General features: G+C 43.2%; 6 protein-coding genes across 9 annotated transcripts in view; 3 read left to right on the top strand and 3 right to left on the bottom strand.

Moving 5' to 3' along the window:
• Positions 1-1166: 1166 nt before the first annotated feature.
• On the top strand, positions 1167-5407 carry LOC113209017 (uncharacterized). Its single transcript, XM_026426339.2, has 9 exons — positions 1167-1405; positions 1541-1756; positions 1837-1948; positions 2035-2889; positions 2970-3215; positions 3297-3491; positions 3907-4087; positions 4165-4844; positions 4937-5407. The coding sequence occupies exons 1-9, from the start codon at positions 1395-1397 to the stop codon at positions 5192-5194; spliced, it is 2754 nt and encodes a 917-aa protein (XP_026282124.1). The 5' UTR covers positions 1167-1394; the 3' UTR covers positions 5195-5407.
• Positions 5408-6041: 634 nt separating this feature from the next.
• Positions 6042-13449, bottom strand: LOC113209018 (poly(A) RNA polymerase gld-2 homolog B). Of its 2 annotated transcripts, none has more exons than XM_026426342.2 (13): positions 13359-13449; positions 12238-12772; positions 11854-12143; positions 11526-11768; positions 11109-11455; positions 10843-10961; positions 10651-10752; positions 10411-10579; positions 10186-10329; positions 9948-10076; positions 9679-9856; positions 9470-9585; positions 6042-9371 (listed from the first exon to the last, which is right to left on the bottom strand). In XM_026426342.2, the coding sequence occupies exons 2-13, from the start codon at positions 12367-12369 to the stop codon at positions 9226-9228; spliced, it is 2115 nt and encodes a 704-aa protein (XP_026282127.1). In that variant the 5' UTR covers positions 12370-12772; positions 13359-13449; the 3' UTR covers positions 6042-9225. The 2 variants fall into 2 exon arrangements, with proteins under 2 accessions (XP_026282127.1, XP_026282126.1); XM_026426341.2 differs by lacking the exon at positions 13359-13449 and adding an exon at positions 13176-13349.
• A 1822-nt stretch (positions 13450-15271) lies between these two features.
• On the bottom strand, positions 15272-17986 carry LOC113209021 (methionine aminopeptidase 2). Its single transcript, XM_026426348.2, has 9 exons — positions 17796-17986; positions 17396-17497; positions 17159-17260; positions 16924-17078; positions 16601-16838; positions 16412-16506; positions 16190-16331; positions 15929-16103; positions 15272-15832 (listed from the first exon to the last, which is right to left on the bottom strand). The coding sequence occupies exons 1-9, from the start codon at positions 17935-17937 to the stop codon at positions 15580-15582; spliced, it is 1404 nt and encodes a 467-aa protein (XP_026282133.1). The 5' UTR covers positions 17938-17986; the 3' UTR covers positions 15272-15579.
• A 95-nt stretch (positions 17987-18081) lies between these two features.
• LOC113209022 (nucleoporin Nup37) lies at positions 18082-20078 on the top strand. The gene is made up of 6 exons (XM_026426350.2): positions 18082-18578; positions 18713-18913; positions 18980-19130; positions 19215-19434; positions 19557-19716; positions 19824-20078. Exons 1-6 carry the CDS (start codon positions 18387-18389, stop codon positions 19914-19916), a joined length of 1017 nt encoding a protein of 338 aa, XP_026282135.1. The 5' UTR covers positions 18082-18386; the 3' UTR covers positions 19917-20078.
• On the bottom strand, positions 20017-21110 carry LOC113209023 (39S ribosomal protein L23, mitochondrial). Its single transcript, XM_026426351.2, has 4 exons — positions 20939-21110; positions 20465-20670; positions 20311-20381; positions 20017-20231 (listed from the first exon to the last, which is right to left on the bottom strand). Exons 1-4 carry the CDS (start codon positions 21100-21102, stop codon positions 20079-20081), a joined length of 594 nt encoding a protein of 197 aa, XP_026282136.2. The 5' UTR covers positions 21103-21110; the 3' UTR covers positions 20017-20078.
• A 130-nt stretch (positions 21111-21240) lies between these two features.
• LOC113209020 (trithorax group protein osa) overlaps positions 21241-22374 on the top strand; it is a 42999-nt gene continuing 41865 nt past the window's right edge. For 2 of the 3 annotated variants that reach the window (XM_052274592.1, XM_026426346.2), the window contains exons 1-2: positions 21241-21757; positions 22010-22075. In XM_052274592.1, coding sequence (XP_052130552.1) covers positions 21678-21757; positions 22010-22075 — 146 coding nt within the window. In that variant the 5' untranslated portion in view covers positions 21241-21677. The remainder of the gene's footprint in view (positions 21758-22009; positions 22076-22374) is intronic. The other variant, XM_026426347.2, reaches the window with a different exon arrangement.

Raw genomic sequence — 22374 nt, 5'->3', positions numbered from 1 at the left:
TTACTAGAGTAATCTACAGCCGAAATCTGGACGCTGTAGCTCCAATAGGTCCAGAGTAGAGCCCCGCAACGAGCGAGCTACGCGAGCTAACGCTAATGCTGGGTTGCGACCGGTAGATTTAGCTCGTCTCGTCTCGCGACTGCATAGCTCGTCTCGTCTCGCGCTAACTCGCGAGCTGGCGGCGGGCGGCTGCGGCGGAGATTAGACTCCCGCCAGAAGCATTTAATTTTCTCGTCTTTCAGATTACCAAACTCAAAAAGTTATTCTGAGAATGTGATTTGGAGGCCTAAATGCAACTTCTTACTGAATTTGGTACAATTTTGGTGCCAAAAAATAGTGCGATAGCGGGAATCGAAGCTATGACCAGCCGATCGTCGGTGCTAGTCGGTGCCGAGCTGTTCGGCGAACGTTCGGCTACTCTTCGGATGTTCGCGTCAACCGGCGTCCGAAGCGTTGCTCGCGTAGCTTGCTCTTTGCGGGGCTCTAGCGTGAAGCTGGCACAGCCTACGCCCACCTTCTTCATCGTTTTAGACGCTAGCCTTGGTTGCACTAATTCTAGAAATAGTACAGTTCGAAAGCACTAATTGAGCACTAAAAGATGAGAGGTAGCAATAATTTGCATCGGGTTTTTGTGGTGCCAACTTCACGGAGGTTGTGACACGCCCGTCCCCATGAAGTCTTGTCGCCCTACGGGACTTTATAGAATACTGGGACTAAGGACAACACTTCTTATAAAAAAAAAATCATTCCATAATACCCGTTTATCCCACGTTTATCCCTCAGTTTATAAGCAAATGCCGTACCGGGTGATTCAAAGAAGACGCAGGTGCAGGCGGGTTTGCCTACCCGCTCTGCCCGTAAGGCGCCATAGCCCCTTGGGTAGGCAAACCCACCAGCACCTGCGTCTTCTCTGAATCACCAGGTACGGCCTACAACGAGCAACGGCACATCAAACTGTGTACAAGTTCAAAATGTAACTGTAATTGGACTTTAATAAAACCACATCGCAAGGCCTTTTTCAGGGCTGTTATGGCTGTAACATCAAGTACACAGATACTTGTCTAGCAGGAACCTTAAAAAGTATATTCTGTGTTTTCGTATCGTTTTCATTCCCTGCTTCAGCCCAACGGTTGTCATTGTTGATTGTTGTTTGGATTACACAAGTTTGAAGCTAGCGCCAACTGAAAAGAAGCAGGATGACACATAAAAAACCAAAAACAGGGCCTCATACGTTTCCACTTTGACCAACATCGTGAAACAAATCTGTGAACAGCGAAAACAAACTATGGGAAATTATGAATTGTTGCGAGTCCCTCCGTCCCTTCTTGCCTAGCGCGACAATGGTGGCCAAAGAATCTGGCTGCGGAGGCAGTACATAGCAGCCACCATGGGCCATGGAAGAACGGTAAACAAATTTCACATTTTTTTAGTAGAACGAGTACATTTAGAATGTTACTGCCAGCATAAACAGGTCTTGAATCGCGTCAAACAGGTAAGCTGTAGCGTCAGCGCTCTGCAGGAAGAACTCGATTTGTCGCAGACCCAGCGTCGAGTCCCTGGAGGACCTCGAGCAGAGCCGAGCAAGAGAAGCAGAGGACGATGGAGTCGAGGGTGCAGCGCGGATGGAGGGAGGAGCTCTGGAGGTGCCGGGGACGGAGGACCCGGAGGGGGAGGCCGCTGCGCGTCCACGACCTCGAGGACCTCCAGTGCCCCCGGGGCAGGCGGGAACCCAGGCTGCGGCTGCTTCCAGGACCAAGTAAGCGCACAAGCCGCGTGGGGAGGAGGGACAATACGTTCTGTGTTGGCGTCGGGACTCGACCTACAGGCCTCGCTCAGGTGCCCGTGCTCCGGCTGCAACTACGAGTGCTGTCTCCTGGCACGGCAGCACGGCCAGCCCCTGGACGTGGACGCCATCGCCATGGAACTGCGCCTTTTCGTCGCCAGCCAGGTGCGGGCCGCCGAACGAGCCTCCGTCTACTATCGTGAGCTCCGCGACCTCCACAGCCGAATGACGACGCTCCCATCCCCCTCCAGGAGCGCATGATGCTGGACGTACGGCGCTACCGGGAGCAGCGCGCCGAGGCGGCGGATCACGACGCGGGCGCCGTGCCCGGTGACAGCTCCGCGGACCCGTACCACGCCGTGGCCAGCAGCCTGGACGACCTGGCGCAGCGCGCGACCACCGAGTCCTGCGAGCACCTCGCCTACACCTTGGGCGAGCTGGTGCTCCTGCGGGCCACCCTCGGGCCCGTGGTGGACACGGTGCTCGTGTCGGGGCTGCACCGGCTGAGGGACCTGCGCCGGCGCACGGGCACCCCGCAGGGCGGCGGCAGCCCGGCGGCGGGGGGGTCCATGTCCTCGACCGGCTCCATCATGCCCATGAGCGCGCACGAGACGCAGCACAGCCACAGTGGCGGGGCTCACAGCGGCGGCCACCCCTCCAGAGCCCGCTTCGTCACCTTCCCGTCGGAGGCGGCGCCCGACAGCCGCCTGGCGGACGAGTGGCGCGCCGTGCTCGGACGTGGCCGCGACACGTCCACGCCGAGGCAGCGCCCCTACGCGTCCGAGTGCATCAAGCCGCGGCCCACCTTCTCGTCCGAGTGCATGGGCTCGGCGCCCTTCTCCGCCCACGCGGTGCCGGGGCCCCAGCGGGCGCACTCCGCCTCGGACGTGGCCTCTCTGGCGTCCGCGACGAGCCCCCGCGCGCTCAGCCTGCTGGAGGCGACCCGCTCCACCACCGGTTCGGCGCGCAGGTCCACGTCGGCCTCCATCGTCCAGCGGTCCCGCTCTCGGTCGCGGATCACCCTCGCTTCCCTGGGCGCAATCGCGGGCGTGACGGGGGTCGGCGGCCTGGGCAGTCAGCCCTCCGTCGACTCTGGACTGGTGCAGGTAAGTGAGGGAATGCCCCCGTCATAGTCCGGACAGAGTCGAGCCTCGCTCTCCCTGCCTTCCCTCGGTGAGGCGCGCAGAGTGGCACCAGCGGGGCGAGCTATCCGCCAAGCGCGCAGAGCGGCGGCGCCGAGGGCCTGGACGACTCTGGAGACGTGCTGCGGGACGCGGCCAAGTCCCTGAGCCTGGAAGGCGACAGGTCCCGAGATCCGTTCAGAGAGGACCGCGGGACGTGCGCCTTCTTCGGCAGCAGTCGCCGGCCCAGTGGTGACCGTGAACGCGAGTCCCGCGCTTCGGTCCCTGGACCGCCGGAGGCTGAACTCACGGTAAACACTATTCGCAAACAGTAGGCGAATAACAATTGACCAGTATGACTAGGTGGTTGTTATCAGTCGCGTTACTTTCAGTTCCCCCTGGGAGATGGCCTGGGCGACGTAGAGGGAAACGTCTGGCTGGACTCGGACCTCGCGGAAGCGAACTTGCCACTCCCCGAGCCCATATCTCTCGAGGACGACGACGAGGACCTGAGGGCTCTCAAGGAGGAGATCGAGCGCAAGGCGGCACCCACTTCTGCGCCGGCCAAAGAGTTGTACACCGCGCAGGTAAACGCCGACGCAACGCACAAAGAAAGTACGTACGAACGTAATTCATTCGCCGTTCCGCCAAGATCAGCAGTTCAGCCTCTGCAAGTTAGCGCCCGGTAGGTAGGCAACATCTTGCATGCGTGTACTGCGGGATGGCCTACCCCGAGTCTCACAGGCGCCGAGCTCCGGTAATTTGTCGAGTGAATATCAGGAAAACGGGCGTATTTTCTGGGAGGGGTTTGGCCGTATTTGGAAGCACATAATACTAGTCTCCCTGTCGATAATTATTTCCTATGGGGCAACTTTATCATAGAATGCAAAACAATTCCATTTTCACCAGTAAACTCAATTCGAGGGAAGGAAAAAGAACAACAACAAATAATCGATTCCGCTTCAACCACGGAAATGACGTCACTTTTGTTCTGCCCCTTAGGTGGCGCCGCAGAAGAGCGAGGTTCAGCTCGTGCCTGACGGGGAGGGTGCGGCCGACGCCGAGCAGCGCTGGGCCAGGCTGGAGGAGGACGAAGAGGACGAGGAGCGGGAGGGGCAGGCTGACGTGGCGCGTACCCAGAGCATGATGAGAGTCAGAGGGGTCTCTCCTGGTGACCAACCAGGTAACGACTGTTTCGACCTACGGTGCATTAAGGGCTCGAAGGGGTCTCACGCTCTAACCCTGCCGATCGTTCTCAAGAGCCTGAGGTTCGAGACTCCGCCCCCATCATGTCCCCGAGGACGTCCTCCGAGGCTTTGGGTTACCGCATGGATGAGGTGGCGGACGATACCGCCGTAGGGTCGGTGCTGCCCGGGTCTCCGGCGGCAGTGGACGGCGATCAAAGGGGGAAGACCGACGCGCCACCTGCGGGGGTCGTGGGAGAAGCGGGCCAGGCCCCGGAGAGAGAGCCGGCCGGCGCAGACGACTCGGAGCGTCGGCCAGAGGCAGCCTCAACAGCGGCACTAGACGGGACTCCGGCAGCTGCGGGCGCGCGAGCGACTGTGGCCGACGAGACCGCCGACCAGCCGGCAGCTCGGAAGTCAGACACAAGCCCGACAGCTGTCCCAGCTGGGGCCCCCACAGCTGCGGGCGCGCGGACTGGAATTGACGACTCCGGAGACGAGACAGCGCGCACAGCGGCTGCAGAGGCGACCCCCGGCGAGAGGCCTCGGACCGGCGAGTCTGCCACCGAGCGGGAGGCGGAGGCGGTCGCGAGGGCTAGGGACCGCGCCGCGGTGGCCGTCGCTTCGGGCAGCGGAGGTGTGGGCCCGACTCTGGTCAGGATCGTGTCGAGCCCGTTCCAGATCGCCAGGGCCCTGCTGGGACCCGCGGTGCACTTCAGGCCCCCCTCCAAGGACGCGATACCGCGCTGCCATCAGGTAGGTCACATACGCCAAGCGGCGAGGTAGGCAGTCCCTCAAGCTCTCGGCACTGTGCGGCACGGCGGGTCTGCCTACCTCGCGCGTTGCAGGCGCTGCAGCAGGCTCGAGCGCAGCCCGCCCCCTCGCCGTCGCCCTCCGGACCCTCGCTCGACTTCCTGCGCGGCGGTTTCCGCTGGCCGGACCTCGGCTTCGTGTTCGGCCGCACCATCCACCAGGCCGCGGCCGACTCGATCCGCGAGATGACGGCGACGGAGGCCCAGCGCCGGCCCAAGGTCCGCGGCCGGTCGTGCTCCCGCATCAGCGCCGTGCCCTCTGTCCCCGAGCAAAACTCGTCGAGCGAAGAATAGACAAGATGCACAAGGAAAGTAAGAATGAATGAAAGATTCGTAAGAAAAATATTGTATTCCGAATATTTTATTTTGCTTTATTGACCAGACAACGTTGGAGAGTTACAGTTATTTAAGTTAAAGATGTGTTTATTTACAAACATTTTTCTACCTATATTATTTAAACTAAATAAAGATAGTACGCTCCAGGCGTACACCGCTTACTGAAGAATTAACAAATTTAATACCAAAATGCTTACCAACATAGTGTTCAATAGATCTAGAAACAATATAGCACCATATAATTATAGCTAAGGACTTGCTAAAATGAAGCACAAACTGTTGGCAAGTATAAAACACAGTTAACTTGTACTCAAACCACAATATTGACAGCCAGGCAGACAAATTTTGAACCCAAAGGTGTCCAGAAATACTGACATTGACCTTCCCCTTTGGTTAGCCTTGAGTGAATAAAATTTTAAACGAAAGAAAAGGGACTGGGCAAGTGACAAATATTGTATCAACACTCTTTTGTGCATTTCACATTTGGTTCTTTTCAAATAGATGTTCTCACTGGAGAAGCATGATACAACAAAGCTAAATTTCATTAATGCTTCAAAACAGGTAACCAAGTGAGTCTTGCGACAAAAGACTAGAACCTGATAAAAATAGCCCACATTGTAAAAAAATCTTTGGTATTAATTGAAGTTTCTATTCTTTTTTGAAAATTTGGGAAGACAATGCGGGTCTACTTCATAAAATATTACAAAAATAATGTACCTGCCTTACACACAGTAATAAAAAGATGGCTAACAGGGTTAAGTCATTAAGAATGGTGCAAATCAGATATCATTTGATAACTTACAAGTTAAGGTATAGTTATTTATTTTTTGTACACTGAAAGTGATACAAGACCCTTTACTTGTGGTACAATTAAATAAAGCAGATAACTGACATACAAATTATTTTTTTACATTTGCTTTGCTTTCAGCATTTGTGACCAGGATGAAATCACAAGGGACCTAGAGATTGCTGCTTACATCTTATGGCACCATTCATGTTAGAATATTACAGCCCACAAACTTATTGCCATCATACTGAACTATTGTTTCAAAATGGGCACTTACAATAGACCTAAGAGAGATCAGAAAGAGCACACATATGTGCTCCTATACTTAAAGTTACATTTAATCCGCAGACACTGGTGTAGTGTCAATGGAAAGCAGTTTCAACTTAAAACTATTTGCTAGTAATGGAAGAGATCTTTCTTCAAATGTGCTGCTTGTCACACTTTTTTTTTTTCCACAGTTTTCAAATGTTTTCTTACTAATTTTTTTTTAACAAGGCATTTCAGTTTTCCTATTCAGAAAAAATGACTTGGAAATACACCATACAATTAGAATTACTTATCTTTCCTATCATTGATCTTAACAGTCTTACAATTATCATTTCACAACAAATAACACAGCAGGGAACCTGCGCACCATTAATGACATGACAACACAAATGATATGTTTTTCAGTTAAAATTATTGTTATTAATTATTGTTACCAATTTTTAACTGTAGGTATTGTATTGTATTGTCGGAGATCAATTTAATGGAAGAGCATTCTCTCCAATCAAACTAAAGAGCAATGCAGATGAAAGAATTTTGAAGAGACTCATCAAGAAAATTTATGGTATGTCCCACGAAAAGCGCAGTGACAATCCTTACCATCTCACTACAACTTTGTTTGTGAACTCACATTTTGCAGAGTATTGTATCAACAGACTTGTTAGAAATGAACAGCAGACACACACAAACACTTGACAAAATAAGCTAGAATGAAATAATTTTCAAAAACTAATATTTCATAACAAAAGAATTTCTTTCAAATGTAAAATCATCTTTAACAATTAACCAGATGGGTTCACATATGATTACTCAATGATGAAAATAATTATTTAAAGTTCAAGATAAAAGGGCCAATAATCAAAGAAAAAAAAAGGCATGTCCAGTTTTTAGATAAAAAGAGCACATTGTAAACTTGTAAAGAATTATGTTGTTCATTGGAAAGAGATGGCAAACTAGTTGCCAAACAGAATATGGGATGATAGTAACATGCATTCATTATTCTTGACTATTGAAGCAAATGAAGAGTAGAAAAGAAACAAAACAATAATCAAAGCAGCTTGAGAAAACTGGATGAACTTTTATGGTAATGCAAGACAATCAAGCAGAGATATCTACTTTTTCTGCCTTCCAGAGATGAAAATTAAAATACTGATTTCTTGGAAAACACTGAACAGAGCACACTTTAAGAGTGTGAAAATGAGAGGCTTCAGAACACTGGGACAAGACATATTAATACAAATGCCACCACGATCTCCAATGACAAAATTTTATCTGCTATCACTGAATTTTGTGCTACTGTTAGACAGTTCAGCGCAACCAATTGAAGATATTTATCGATACAATTAATATGCGAGATACCTCAATAAGAAAACAAAATCAGTCTCATTTGATAAGGTCAAAACATGTAACAAGTTATTTTGATGTAATATTGAATAATTAATTTGCTCAATACATGAAAGGCAACAAACATAAATGAGTAAAAAGGAGACATGTAATGTGTCCTGTGCTGACCATAACTTCTCCAAGATTCATTGTTGGATAGATAGAACATTATGACATCAAGGAAAAAGCAGGCCAAATACGCAATTTCAAAAAATCCTCCAGATACTTGTAACATTTCATCAGCTCTAGAGGAAGGAATTCATTTGTTCAGTCAAGGCATAACAAAATGCATCAGTAAGAAAAACTTTTATCAGAGAAACTCTGATCAATACCACCAAAACTCTTTCTAAATATATATGATAATTTACAACCAACATTAAAAATTTTAAATGACGACAACTCTTTTACTTACCCTTAACATCAACAAAAATATAAGTTAACGGCAACAATACAACTGTTATAAAATACAAATCAGAATTTCTTCAATTTAACTAGTCTATCTCAAAAAAAATCCCCTACAGAATTAGATGTAATGGTATGAAACTTAACAGTCATAGGACATTTAATGCTTTATGTTATGAGGTTTAGCACAAATGCCTTAAAGTTATGAAATTGCTAGCAATATAATGATAAAAAGAAAGATCTTTTGTACTGTAGCACAAACTAAACTGGCGCACAGCACCAAGAATTTGTTTAAAAACTTGCAAATGATTGCTTAGAATTTAGAATTAATGGTACGCAAATAAGTAAAATCCCCATCACACACACAAAACATTTGAGGTAGACTACTGCTCAATAGGCACCACTTTTCATACAATAAATAACTGATGTACAATTATTTTCTTTTTATAATTTTTTTTGTCTTTTGTCGTTTTTTTTTCCCTTTTTCAGTATTTCACTGCAGTTGGCACCAGTCAGAACAATCAAAGAACTTATGTAATTAGCTCTCCTGTAAATAGTTACCATACTGAAATACATTAATTAAATAAAAGAAGTTAAAATTCTGGTTGCTTCCATCCAACGGAAGCAGATGAACAGTTATCAGCCCATATTAGAGCATATGCTCACAATACTGCACACTGGTATAAGAACAGCAAAGTTCAGGGTCCACATAATGTGGCAAGTTTCCATCACAGACCACAATATCATAGTTGACTAGTTCATTTTCATTGGAATGCATCAGAACTTGTCCACCCTATTGGCTGGACAGGAACAACTAGACCAGCCCTTCATCATTTACTCACAATGAATCCACTCCGTCCAAAATGGAATGTCAAATCTATCCATATAATTTAACATTAAAAAAAAATAAAACTTAAGCTGGAATACACCATTTGGACTAGATATGCAAGGAACTTCTGGAAAACAATAAAGAAGCATATGCATACATATTGTGGACAAAACGAAGGGCCACTTCACTGTTTAAGTGCTCTAAATACTGCATCCACAAACTACCACAAGTCAAAGATGCTTTTGAAAGAACTTTAATCCTTTGGCACACGTAAGTTGGTACAAAACGCTCATCTAATAGTTCTTGTGGGATGACAGATGGCTCTCACTTGCTTTCAGATGTTGAGAATATACATTCAAGGCTCCTTGAGTCATTGAGTATCTCAAAGGAAGACCTAAAAATTGACTTTATCTTCTCAAACACTTCAGGATCATAAACTGAATGGGCTGTGTTTGTCAAATCAAAAGGCTCTGTATCAAGTTGAAAGGGAGGAAAGTATGTATTAGTCACACCTGAATATGAATCTGAACAATTTCAAGTTTTAGTCAAACAATTATGAAAAACACACCTTCTATACAAAGATACTTCCATTGGTGAGGGTCATTTTTAAAACTTCGAGCATGGCGGCATTCCTCGATTGAAAGACAACTACCTGTCCTTACTGACACAGCATTCTTGGTATAGCTGGTAACAGATGAATAAGGAAAGAATTAATTGCACACAAATGTGCAACAAGTAAAGATTCAGTCATGCAAGAGGTCATACATAAATACTCACTCAAACTGAGCATAATATTCCAAAAATGCTGCAAAAAGTTCACCCAGTGACTGATTATTTTCAGACTTAATAGGTTGAAGCTCTTCATGCAAGTCAATAAAGTGAAGATCAGTATGGGGCTGAAACTTTGATGGATGCAGTTTATGTAGGCATGGAAGGACAGATGGATTGACCCCACCTACAGAAAAAAAAAAAAAAACAGTGAATCAAAACTACAAATTTAAAGGGAGAGGAAAAAAGGGGGTAAAATAGATACTGTAGATACTCACATTGAAGAAAATTTATAACCATTAGCACAAGCGAATATGATGATATTGTCATATTTTTGGCATCATTGATACCTTGTGAAGCAGCCCACAATTTGACAATCAAAACCAGAGGTCGGACTCTCCAATCCACTGTTAGGAAAAACTCATTAGATTAAAATAGCAAATATGTAACAATTACACATGTTGATTATCCCCAATAAAACAAAATTCATAGTACACAACGATGTAATTTACATACTCTGTGCATAGCAGAAAAGCATGTGAGTATTTCGTATACCCACAGCATTGTTACAGTTCAAATCTACTTCGAGACCATGTTCTGCATCTTTAAATTTCAAAATGGGCACCTTAGCTTGAATAAGATCTGCATTCTTAATGAAAGCTGTAATTGTAAACACCATGATTACAATATCTCTAGTCAGAGAGACAAATATTACCTCAACCATATCGTGGCACTACTTACAACACTGACGCAAGCATTTCAGCACACGCTCCAAATGGCCAACTGCTTCAATTCGTTGATCCATTTCAGAGTGCCTTACAAGAAGACACATGTCCATATCACTGTTATTGCTTCCAAAGCCGCTTATAGTTGATCCCACAAGAAACAGCCCATACTTTGGGTAGATGCCCTGTTGCATGAGAGATAGATATAAAATAATCTCCTCAATAATTTAGTTCATGAAACTTGTGTGTAACAAACCTTGATATGATAGAAGAGTTTCTTCCATAGTTCCATCTTGTTTCTATAAACATCTTCAGTTTGCTGATTCTGGACGAATTTGTCCCACATAGCACCTGACACCTAAATAGTTTTGGCAAAATAGAGTTAGAATAGGTTGAATAGGCAAAATTCAAATATATTCCCCCTGAAACTATAATGATGGTACCCTACCTCATCCCAATCGTTTCCTGAAAGGAGATCAACGGGTTTGGTTGTGATGTACATGAGGTGCGAACGCTGCAGGAAACGATCTGGTGCACTGAAGCTGGTTGTACTGTGAGTCATTGTGCCTGGTGTGGAGATAAAACATTCAATGCTCTAGCACCCAAATAATGACTAAATACCTTATCTTTTAGGTGGAAGCAAAACAAACTGCTCTAACTGATTAGGTGCATGTGTGCCCAAACCTAGGTATGAATTTGTGAGTTTTTACTCACCTGAGGGGATTCGTCTTCCGCGGCTGGGATTTCTAAAAGAGGCAGGTGGTGAATGGCGACTAGAATGAAACCTCCGTTTGCTTTGATGGTTGTTAGGAGGCACTTGTTGGTTAAGATTTGTGAGGCTTTCGCATCTGCGTTGAGGTGATGGTTGGACTAGATGATGGTTATGGTGAAATGCAGGAAGATTTTGTTGATGTTGTTGATGGTGGTGGTGGTGATGTGGATGACGTGGATGATGGGAGTGAGGAAAATGTGGAGAGCAACTCTGGTGAACACCAAGCTGTCCCATGTATTCCCCATGAGGGTAGTATGGTTGATAATAACTAGGATAGCAATCCTGGCGCCTAGGAGAAAAGACATTTACAATCAGAAATGCATAGTATTAAATGCAGTCAAGCCACAATTTCAACTTACTTATTATTACTATTCTCAACTCCAGATGCATGGCCTTTAAATCTCGGTGGTTTAGTAGGAGCTGGTTCTCCCCCAGCAGATGCAGCATCATCATCATTACTACTACTGCTGCTACTTTTGGAGCTATTAGGTGAAACTTGCTGGTTGCTAGGAGTAGGAGATCTTGAGGAGAATCCACTGTCAGAGCTGTAGCATTCATTACTTGAACCTCGATTTACAGAGTCGAGATTATTTGGTCCAGATCTACAGAAAGAAGAAAATAACAAGTTAATTAAAAGTGAATAAATTAGATACCCACTGTAATTCCACTAATATTGACTGCTCTTGCCTGTTGGGCCTATTATTCCAATAACCTTTCTTCATGGGACAATTTGCTATTGGTCTTTGCAAAGGAGGAGGAGGACCCATAACATTTACAGGGATACGCCATGGTCCATTACAATTATTGTTACTGTTGTTGCTGTTGGAGTTGTTAGTATTGGAGTTGTTGACAGTTCCAGAACTACTGTTTCCATTGCTTGGAGAAGTGCTACTTGGCATGCTTCGACCATTGTAATTTAGACTGTTGCGAAGACTTTCTATGCCAAATAACTGAAAAAGTTCTATAGGGTTACTCCCCTGGAAGAGAAAAGAAAAAATACAAATCAATCAACATAATTTAAAATTTACCATAATAACTTTTAAAATTACTGTATGTTGAAGAACATCTTACCCCATGCTCATAATGGGCTATAGGCCCTGATGCTCCTCTATTTTGTCGATGTGATGCATCTAAAAGTGGGTGATAGTGCCCTTGTTGGCCAACTTGAACCACCATGTGTGGGAACATTGTGGCATGGTACATTTTGATGAGTCAATAACCGTGCCTCTGATGTCTCAGTCTATGGCGACAAAAACTTTATAACTTCAACATTGGCACTTAAGATCCAAGTATTTGCACCAAAACTTTCTAAGAGTTCTCAAATCAAATAAAGTAATGAGATTATGGGTCTCTTTAGTCTTAAATGAAGATGATTTACATCCTTCAGAGAATCTAGCTTAGAGAGTTTCTCTATACTTCACCATTAGTCACAATGAAATTGTTAATAGGGAAGCACACAAGTTCTTGGGTAATTCACAATGTGTTAATTTCTCTTTGTATGTCTTAAATACCCGTTTATATCACAGCTTATAAAATTCAATTTACGAAGAGTATGAGGCCCAATTAAATAATGATATGGCACAGTTTAATAATTTCTACACATTCCCTGCAACATAAAAGAGAAAAGAATAGGTTAAAGACTGGTATTGAATTAAAATGAAGATACCTATATCAATGTCATATATAAATATTGTTCTATGAATTTCATGACAGAAGTAAGTAAAAATGAGGAATGGGCGTAATAAATTTTAAAACTGACGGACAAAGACTGGGCAAAACACTGAAGAACAGATCTGATCCAAAGGACGTTAAATGCCAAAAGTACTAGAAGATTGAGCACGAGAATGTGAGCGGACATTATTGAACTCCTGTAGAAAAATTGGCGCACAGTACGTAATAGAACAGTGTGGAATCGCCGAGAGCGAAAACCAGTGAATCCATTGATAGAAAATAACTGTCGCATTAAAGAAAGAGCGAAACAGAACAAGTCGACATGAGGTAAAGCATACCTGTCAAATACGATAGGGCTCATATGACACGACAACTGATCGGCAAATACTTGGTGGACAACATCGGACAGGGGCAAATGGGAAAACAATCAACATTTCCGAACACAATAGATGATCAAGAACACTCAAGAAGTGATGCGTGACATCCCGCAACCACAAGAAAGTTAACAATGGGTTGGTTACCTGTTATGAAGGGTACAAACGGGCCGCCGCCATGTTAGATTTGGGCATGTTGAACGCGAGTTGATGGTACGCGGGGGAGTGTTGGTTGCCCTGCTCAGAAGATCAGTGAAGCCAACTGGCATTGAACAAGCGCTTACTATTTGAAATGGTCCGCGAAAATATGCGGACTCGGCTCGGGAGTAATGCAGTAGTTTCTAATGATACGATACAATACAATACAATACTGAAGTTCGTGATATTTACCATGAACATGACTAAAAGGTGTCTATTAAATGACACTGTTGATAACAACAGTACGTTTTTGTTAGTTTTTGTTGAAAAGGACACATCATGTTTTAAAGTACAGGCTCAGCAGGGGGTCATTATTCGTCGTTTCATCATTTGTCTTGCAGGGGAAAGGCGAAAGGGGCCCAGCTCGCGACCATGCCCCTCGGGCGCTGAGGTAGGCCGCCTTCCCCGCACAGCTGCTTGGCGGGTTGGCCTAACCAGCGCGTTGCAGGCGCTCTCACTGGCGTCGGTGTTCATGGTCTCATCATGTATGGTCTTATACATCACCCAGCCGTGTAGCAAAGCCCGAGCCGAGAAGCTGAGCGCGACGAGCCCGCCCAGCAGAAGCCCCATCATCGCGTCCTGGGGTCGCAAGCGGCGCGAAGGGAGCAGGACTGGCTGGATGGGCGTGATGGGCGTAGATTGGCGTGTCCCCCTGGAGAGTACGTCCAGCAACACCCCTCCGTCCTCCGTGCCTACGTTAAGGATTGTCCAGAAAGTACGTCCGTTTTTCTCGGATTCCTTCGGCAGATTACGTGAACTTGGCGCCTGCGAGACTCAGGGTAGGCGACCCCGCAGTACACACGTGCACTGCACGCAAGATTCTGCCTACCTATCAGGTGCTATGAGAGCATGCACAGTCGTCCGTTGGTGGCCACAAACCCGGCGGCCAGAGTCAGTTTAATCCGACCCGACTACAGAAGATCCTCATTTGGACAATACATGATAATCTTTTTTGCGATAATCTTACCAGCCTCTACAGCCCGCCGTTAGAGCACCACTGCCATCAATGTTGAAAATTAAGGCATTTGTATGACAGGGGAGAGGGGTAAATAAGCAATTATTGTTAATACCATAATAATTATGATAATATATTTCCATGATGAGAAGGAAACATGATTTCAGAAGTTTAATGAGGAAATCTTCACACGGTAGTTAGAAATTCACAATGTTTCAGTTTGAGAATGATGCATTGCATGTTGTTTCAGCATTAAGTGCATGTTATGCAAAAATCACAAAAAGTGCATTATTCCTGAATTTTTTAGATTTTAATACTAGACATAATCACACAGCAATCAAAGGGGAAAAAAATCATTTGACTCATTCACCCATCACAGATAAAGTAAACCTCCAACAAAAACCTTGATTAAATACAGGAGATACTTTAAAAGAAAACCCTGTTGAAACTCACAACATAGCAAAGCCTCGCCCAAGGTGTTGTCTTTTGGTCTCAACTCTCACACAATGACAGAAAGCAAAACATTTTACAAAACTCCAACAAACTTTTGAGGGAGATATGCTGAATTTTAAGACTGAGATAAAAGGGAAAATTGGGTTAACAGATGGGTTTGATTAGGAGGGGAGGAAATAGGAACTCATTCACTAAAACCTTCACATGGCACAATATCTAAAACCTTGAAGCCTGGATGTAAGTTAACTCTGCTATATGAGACTTTTAGGTGATGTGGAAGTTTTGATAGCAAAATAACCCACAAATATCTTCAAATTTTAAGATTCAATTGATGACCTAGGTGGACTGTTGATAACGCCCTGCAAATATGATTATCTGGGCTAAAGAAATCCACTCTGTTCTGAGAATTGACAGACAAAGATGAGTAAAATTAACCACAATAATCTCAACGAAGTGGCCAGTAATTCAAATTTATTTAACAACAAAATGACAGACATGCAATGTGTAATAAAGTTTGAAGTTCATTGCATGTGCTTCAATACACAGAGCCGCAATTTAAGTCATCTCATAGCAGAATATTTTTTTATCATACATGCTTGCTTACAAAATGATAAAAATCTGTATTCTAGAATTATGTGTGTGAGCAAATATCCCTTTGTCAGCCTACAGGATTAAGCAGACAAGTTGACATCAAGAAAACTTGGTACCTTAGTTTATGAACAGAACAAGTTGAATAACAAAATGGTTAATCAACCACAGAAGCTAGTAATCATCCCCACGGCTGACAACCTCCTTGCAAGTCGGTCGTAACATAATGGTGTGTTCAAACTGAGCAGTGTAGCATCCTTTCACATCACAGAGGGGAGGATAGGCATCAACAATGCCTTTGTCACACAAGTCTTTAAGAGCCATCTGATATTTTGTACAGCCAGCCCGGTCCAACCACCTCTTACAGAAGGCTAGAGTTGAGAAATTCTTGTTGATTACACTAAGCAATGATTTAGATGATTGAAGCCTGGAATAGGTGAACAGAGATGAAAAAGTTGAAACTTATTATTAAATTTCAACAACATAATATAAATAAATTTAAAAAGGAAAAAAAAAATCTTACCTAAGAGGCATATATCCAGCATCAAAGTTTTTCATGTAATGTGAGCAATCCATGTCATCATGCACCTGCCCTCGACCAGTGGAGCCAAAAGTCTCTATAGCATAGTACTCATTCTCTTCCATGACAGTTGCCTCACCCCCTTTCACAATTGGAACAGTTTTACCAGCGTGAATACCTAAAAACAAAAGAAAATAGTTGAAGTTTGTTAGATAGTTAATGTTTTTAGGTAGGAAGCAAAAACTCAACATATGCAAAACATACGATATGGTGATATAGAGTGTCCATTCAGATTTCTGATAGATTTTACTTGATAAGTCTTCCCATCAAGTTCTACTTCATATGATTCCATAACTTCTTGAATAGCGGCACCAATTTCACATAGAGGTACATCAATGCCAGCAGCCTGATAAAAGAGAAAAGGGATTAAAACAAGCCCAAGTGCCACTTTGCACACCCAAGAAGACGACATTGAGTAGAAGTTACCTTAATTCCTGTATTAGTGGCATCACGGACAGCCTCAATGAGTTTGTCATACTTAGGATTGAAAGAAAGAGTGAATGCACAGTCAATAATGCGCCCTAAAAAACACAAATAATTTAATTAGAAATTAACTGTATCAGATCTCTTCCATAGCAATAGAAAGACAAATATAGCACAAAACGTTGAACGGACCATTTATGTGGGTTCCAAAGTCAATCTTAGTAACATCATCATACTCCAAAACAGTTGGATCCCCAGCATTGGGAGTGTAATGTGCAGCACAATGATTACGTGAGCAGCCAGTTGGAAATGCAAGGCCAGCCTTCAAGCCATCTTCCTTGATAAGTTTCCTGGCAGTGTTCTCTAACTCTTCACAAATTTGAATCATGGTCATACCAGGTTTAATCCATTGTTGCATGTGCTTGCGAGTCTAAATGACAAAGACAAAATTAGTGATTTTGGTGAAAGAAATCATTTAAAAATTGCCAAAAGCCTTAAATTAACAGAAACCATACCTGACGGTGAGCCTCAGCAGCAAGGCGCACTTCATTATAAATGTCACTTTCAGATCGGTCTAGAGCTCTTTTCTCTTCATTGGTGAACCTATCCTTCGCTGTTCTAGAGTCATTAACTGTTGGATAGTCCATTATTTGACCGATAGGATAGACTCCTACAACAGAGCAGAAGTATTAAGTCAACATTTCCTCCCCCAACAGTTCATCAACTACAAGAGATATAAATATGTCTCACCATCTGAAAACAGTTCACAAATGGGGATAGTGGGGGGATCAGTTTGTACTTTCTTCCCTTTCTTCTTTTTGTTTTTCTTTTTCTTTTGAGCTTCACCACCCTCTGTAAAAGTTCATTAAAATTCGTTAAAAAAAAAAAAGAACATGGCACAATGACATAACAGCCTACAGACTAGCTACAAATAATATGATCAATGCTTTTGGTACATGTACAGCTTCACACCAAAGAGAAGTTTACCTGTTCCCTCCTCTGTTTCCCCATTTTGAGCACCATTCAGCTGAACAGAAGCAAGTTTTTCAGCAACTGCATCAGGGGCAGCTGATGAATCTTCAGATGCACCTAATGATGGATAAAACTTAAAATTACCTTCACATAAATTTTACAAGGAATTGAGCTAGGACAAAGGTAGGGTCTTTATAGAATAGTGTAAACAAAAAAATTAAAAGAGAAAAATAATGAACAACCAGAATGAAAAAATACCTCAACCATTGGACTGATTAAGTGACATAAGAAAAATGAATGACTTCAGTAAAATGAAAGGTTTGCAGAGGTGCACACATGGTATAAGTGCGAATCTAACCTAAACCGGGTGTGCGCAGGGGGTCCTGGAATACAAACAAAATAACTTAAGCCCTACCAGCCTTCTTCCTCTTTTTCCTTTTCCTTTTCTTCTTTCCGGGTTCAGCGGCATCTTCTACGTCTTCAACTTCTTCCTCTCCACCATCATCATTTAGGGCCTCAGCCTCGGTTTTCTTAACTTCGTCCGCAACAGCAGCCATGTTGCTGATGAGAGTGCGGCACGGCACAAGTACAGTCACACACAGAACCACACACAAATTTCCGCCCGCACAAACCCATTCAAGGATAACCGTTTCCGGTTCGCGTTTTCTAGTTCTTTTCGGTGTAGACAACTGCAGGACTTCATTCAACTACCCTAGTAAATGTATTGAATTACGTTCTGACCTAATTTTAGTTGAGGTTGTATTTTGTTTTTATGATTTTATGTCATACTTTTTTATTTTATTTTTTTGTAAGTATGTTTTTGTGTGGTGCGACTGAAAGTTTTATATGCTAGTGTATGCTAGACCGCGGGAAGAGACAAATGACAAGTGTGTCCACAACTCCATCAAACTCCACAACATAGTTATTGTCTTGTTTGGCGTTTTGTTCTCTGTTAGTTGTAATTCGTGAAGAACTTCATTTTAACAACACAAATTTCCTATCAAAAATGGTTCGAAATCAATCATTTTTGTCTCAAACATTGCCGAATACTACAAACACTGACAACAGTAGCAGAAAGTTTGTCTTGTCGTTTTCAAGTCAAATCTTCCAAGCCGAATTCTCGCCCTATGAATGGTCCCAGAATCTGCTTTGCATAGCATTGAAAGACAAAGTCGTCGTCGGTACCTTATCTGTTCAGGTATAAACAAAATCATTATCCTGTACTCAACTGAACTGCCGGCCTAACCTCTGGAGCACCGGCTTTGTTTGTTTTGCTTGTAAGAATTTCTAATTTTTCATGCATTTTCGTTGACACTTTCGGTATCTTTCTAGGAAGAAGATGAGAACAGTCAAGAGAGTGTAGAGTTCAGTATCATTCATGAATTCTACCATGTGTCAAGAGTACATGCCATAGCGTGGAGTCCAGACGCATCAGTCAGTGCACTGCCAAAGTTGCTTTCGTTCTACACCGCAGATTCAGATTTTAAAGTTTGTCATTTTGATAGTACTCGAAATGGGAACAAATTTTTCAAGGTATTTCCTATTTTTGAACATTTACTTCTAATTGCTTATTTTTTATTAACAATGAGCATTTCTTAGACTTTAGGCAGCCACACCGATTATATCAATGCATTAGCCTGCGACCCTGAACGAAACTATCTGGCTTCTGTTAGTGATGATCAAACTTGTCAGTTGTGGCCTCTTAAAGATGAAGGGGGCGAAGTCATATTATTTTACCTTTCTTCCCCAGGTATGTCATGTCCTTGATAGTAATTGTAATATAATACTCTAGACTGTTTTTTATATTTTCTTATATGGTCATATTTTTTTTTAGGGATGAGTGTTAGTTGGCACCGTCAAGAACCCTCTAAACTGCTTGTAGCAGAGAAAGCGGGTCTTATTCACATGTATAATATTGAGACTCAACGAGCTATTTTATCAGTTGATGCTGCTCAGGTTCCTCTAATGTCAGCAGATTGGTCACCCAGTAATTGCAGCAGAGTTGGGTGTGTTGCCGGCAGCGATCTGATCATAAGAGATGTTACTGCTCCTAGGTATGCAGTGTATCTTCTTATTTTTTATTTTATTTTATCCAAATCATTTTAGCTTAGCTTTCAAAAAACCTAAAATGTCAATTCTGTAAAAATTGTAATACTTTTAAAACTGATCTCTACAGTTCGCCTGTGGAAACAAGGCCAATTCATATGGAGGGAGGTCAGCTTATTAGATTCTCCCCTACAAGTGAAAATCATGTTGCAACTATTGGACGAAGCGATCATCAACTTAAGGTTTCTCATGTGGGTTCCAGCCAGCCAATTTTGACTGCAATGCTTCAGGTAATTTTATCAAAGACTTTTTGTAATCTAAGTTATTATTTGTTTACATATATTTGTGGATGAACTTGAATGCCCTTTCCCTAATAATTTATCTCCCCTTGGAATAGGTCTTTGGTGGTCTTTCATGGCACTATCGGTTGCCACTTCTCTGTGCAGGTTCTGATCGTAAGTTGGTGATTTTTAAGGTTTTGACTAAGTGATTGTGTGTTTGTTGAAATTGTGAAAATATGAAAAAAAGGTGTTATTCAAATGAAATTTATGTTCTAAAGTAATTGGCTTCAATTAATAAGCATTGTCAAGTTACTGAGCTAACTGTATGTTTATTATTTACAAAACAAGTATTAAAAACTATTTGAACTGTATCATTGAGTAAACCATGTTGGCAGCCCAGGACGATATCTAAACTTCTTTTGTAATGCTTCTTGAGCTTTCTTGGTATCCTCTGCACTTTTCGTATAAACTTCGTATCCAGGCCTTGGGTCAATATCAGGAAAGGTAAATTTGAAGCTCTTTTCCTATGAAAGAATATTACGGAAGCAACATGAGCTACGCAATAATTTCATACCAATATTTTTTATGTTGAAGTTGACTTACCATTGTTACATGTGCCTCTTTAAAGTCATCCTCTTTTATCAAATTGCCTTTGATTGTCTTAACCACATTTCCTGTAGGAAAAGAAAGAAACCATTAGTATAAAAAATGTTCAAGAAAATTGAAGGTGGAAAGGTAAAATCAGAGAAACATGTACCGTTTTTCATCTCTACTCTAACTGCTACGACTGGCAGCTTATAAATTTTAGTCAGATAGTTGCGAACATCATATTCTGTCATTTCAGGAGAAACATGGAAGTGAACCATGTTTGGTGGTATTTCTTCTTTCGGCTTGACAACTTTCATCCAAAAGTTAGGTAGGAAAACTCTTAATTGGGGGTTCCCTCGTTGATACAGCGGATACCTGGAATAGAATAATAAGAAATTTAAAAAGTTACAAGTATAGTTTTGTAACATCAACAAGGTTGTGAATTACGATTTGGATGTAAGAATTAAGCAACGAAATGTTAACTAAGACATTTCGAAAAATCCGGACGCTAAGGATACAATAATTCAAAACATCAAAGCGTTAATGAATTGATAGGTTAAGTGTTCGCTCAACTCTTGCATGTGACACAGAAGTCCATAGAACTTCGTAAACAATCAATCAAACTGCAATATTAATGCCTTACCACCGCGTTGACATGATGGTGCAGCTTCTTTGTTTGATTATAAGGAAACTGAAACCAACCACGACAATATTCTTGTGAGCATTTGGCTTGGCAGTGTCTGTTGGTGTCTGTCTGCTGCTGAGTGCGAATAGTGAAGCGGTGATTATATGCAGGACTTGGCTCATACCATATTTGTATCGATAAAATTTCAACTAAGCCTTCAATTAATTGTTGTTGGTTTGTCGAAAGCTGCCTGTTTTTGAACAAATCTCAATGTTCCCTTGGACTTTTGAAAAGAGTTAAGCCTCGGTTTGAAAGTTGATATTTCCGAATGTCGTGCTTTTACCACCGTGCGTTACCTACCCGGGTAGTCCTTCCCCCCCACCTTGCCGCTGAAGCGCCCAATCTCTTTCGCTTGCCTTCAGTTTCTCTCCGTCCCGTCCGATTCCGATACTCGTCAGTCGCGCTAGGTTTGTTCACCGAGGAACATCGCCGGCCGCCGGCCGCGTGTCTCGCCGTTTATTTGTTTACCAAACGAGTAACTCAATCGAGCGCGTGTCGCGGGGGAATGTCAAGCATTCGTTTATGTTGTACGATCCTTGGGTTTGGATCTGATCAACCTGTTTGTTTAATTATTTGATAATAAAAATGTAGATGTCTTTAATTCATTAAAATGTTGGAAGTTTCACATTAACTGTTCTACTTATGTGGGTATCTATGCTGTTTGCCTGTCAGTAACTATTAGTAGATTAATCTCATAATGGCACGACTCACGGAGGAAATGGTAGTTGCAAGAACTAAACAATCAGACATTGGACAGGTCACCAAATTGAATTGCTGGTAAGTACCTGTGAAATACATTTTGACGTACTTATCTGTTTTTGTTATGAGTTATTGTGCCTTCAAAATAGTTTGTGTCGACACTGTGTGTCCATCAGTTGGTTAAAGAAAAGATATTTCTATATATAATATCATTCTGAACCTTCTGTTTTATTCCAATCAGATAGAGAAATATTTGCAAAGTTCCTCTCACCTTTTTAATCACAATACCATGAAGTTTTAAAAAATTATCTTGTGTCTTTTTTCCCACAGGGGAAGTGAATTATCGGATGTCCGCCTCCTGAGAAGAATGCAGAATGTGGAAGTTCTGTCATTGAGGTAGGCAGCCTGATGTGTTTTCTTAGAGGTGGAAATGGAAACTATTGTTTTGTCTAGGAATCATAAGAGGGCGGAATTAGGGCAGAGTGAAAAAAACAACAACTGGGGTGAAATTTATGCCACTGGACAAGTGCATGCCACGGCACACTACGTCGCGGCACGCCGCCGCTCGCACCAACTGGCCGGACAGTCCGTGTGGGCGCCCCCCCCCCCCCTTCCCCCTTCTCTTTTCGACGATCGGGAACCGCGCGCGAAGTCTTCGTGAAGCAGCTCCATTCGATGTCTCGTGAGGCCGGCGG

Source organism: Frankliniella occidentalis, unplaced genomic scaffold (genome assembly GCF_000697945.3).
Source record: "Frankliniella occidentalis isolate FOCC.00 unplaced genomic scaffold, Focc_3.1 Scaffold414, whole genome shotgun sequence".
Classification (NCBI taxonomy): Eukaryota; Metazoa; Arthropoda; class Insecta; order Thysanoptera; family Thripidae; genus Frankliniella; species Frankliniella occidentalis.
This window is presented reverse-complemented; position numbering and strand designations above follow the sequence as displayed.

Bases quoted from the DNA above. Each gene is read 5' to 3' on its own strand.
- LOC113209021 (XM_026426348.2), bottom strand. From the start codon at position 17,937: ATGGCTGCTGTTGCGGACGAAGTTAAGAAAACCGAGGCTGAGGCCCTA. The intron at 17,261-17,395 runs GTAAACTTCTCT...GAACTTTTACAG, and splicing joins GGAAACAGAGGAGGGAACAG to AGGGTGGTGAAGCTCAAAAG. The intron at 15,833-15,928 runs GTAAGATTTTTT...CACCTATTCCAG, and splicing joins GCTGGATATATGCCTCTTAG to GCTTCAATCATCTAAATCAT.
- LOC113209018 (XM_026426342.2), bottom strand. From the start codon at position 12,369: ATGTACCATGCCACAATGTTCCCACACATGGTGGTTCAAGTTGGCCAA. The intron at 10,753-10,842 runs GTAGGGTACCAT...AAAACTATTTAG, and splicing joins CAGGAAACGATTGGGATGAG to GTGTCAGGTGCTATGTGGGA. The intron at 10,330-10,410 runs GTAAGTAGTGCC...TTACAATTACAG, and splicing joins GAAATGCTTGCGTCAGTGTT to CTTTCATTAAGAATGCAGAT.
- LOC113209017 (XM_026426339.2), top strand. The intron at 1,949-2,034 runs GTGCGGGCCGCC...ATCCCCCTCCAG, and splicing joins GCCTTTTCGTCGCCAGCCAG to GAGCGCATGATGCTGGACGT. The intron at 3,216-3,296 runs GTAAACACTATT...CGTTACTTTCAG, and splicing joins CGCCGGAGGCTGAACTCACG to TTCCCCCTGGGAGATGGCCT.
- LOC113209023 (XM_026426351.2), bottom strand. From the start codon at position 21,102: ATGAGCCAAGTCCTGCATATAATCACCGCTTCACTATTCGCACTCAGC. The intron at 20,671-20,938 runs GTAAGGCATTAA...ATTCTATTCCAG, and splicing joins ACCATCATGTCAACGCGGTG to GTATCCGCTGTATCAACGAG. The intron at 20,232-20,310 runs GTAAGTCAACTT...ATTCTTTCATAG, and splicing joins AAGAGGCACATGTAACAATG to GAAAAGAGCTTCAAATTTAC.
- LOC113209022 (XM_026426350.2), top strand. From the start codon at position 18,387: ATGGTTCGAAATCAATCATTTTTGTCTCAAACATTGCCGAATACTACA. The intron at 18,579-18,712 runs GTATAAACAAAA...GTATCTTTCTAG, and splicing joins TCGGTACCTTATCTGTTCAG to GAAGAAGATGAGAACAGTCA. The intron at 18,914-18,979 runs GTATTTCCTATT...AGCATTTCTTAG, and splicing joins ATGGGAACAAATTTTTCAAG to ACTTTAGGCAGCCACACCGA.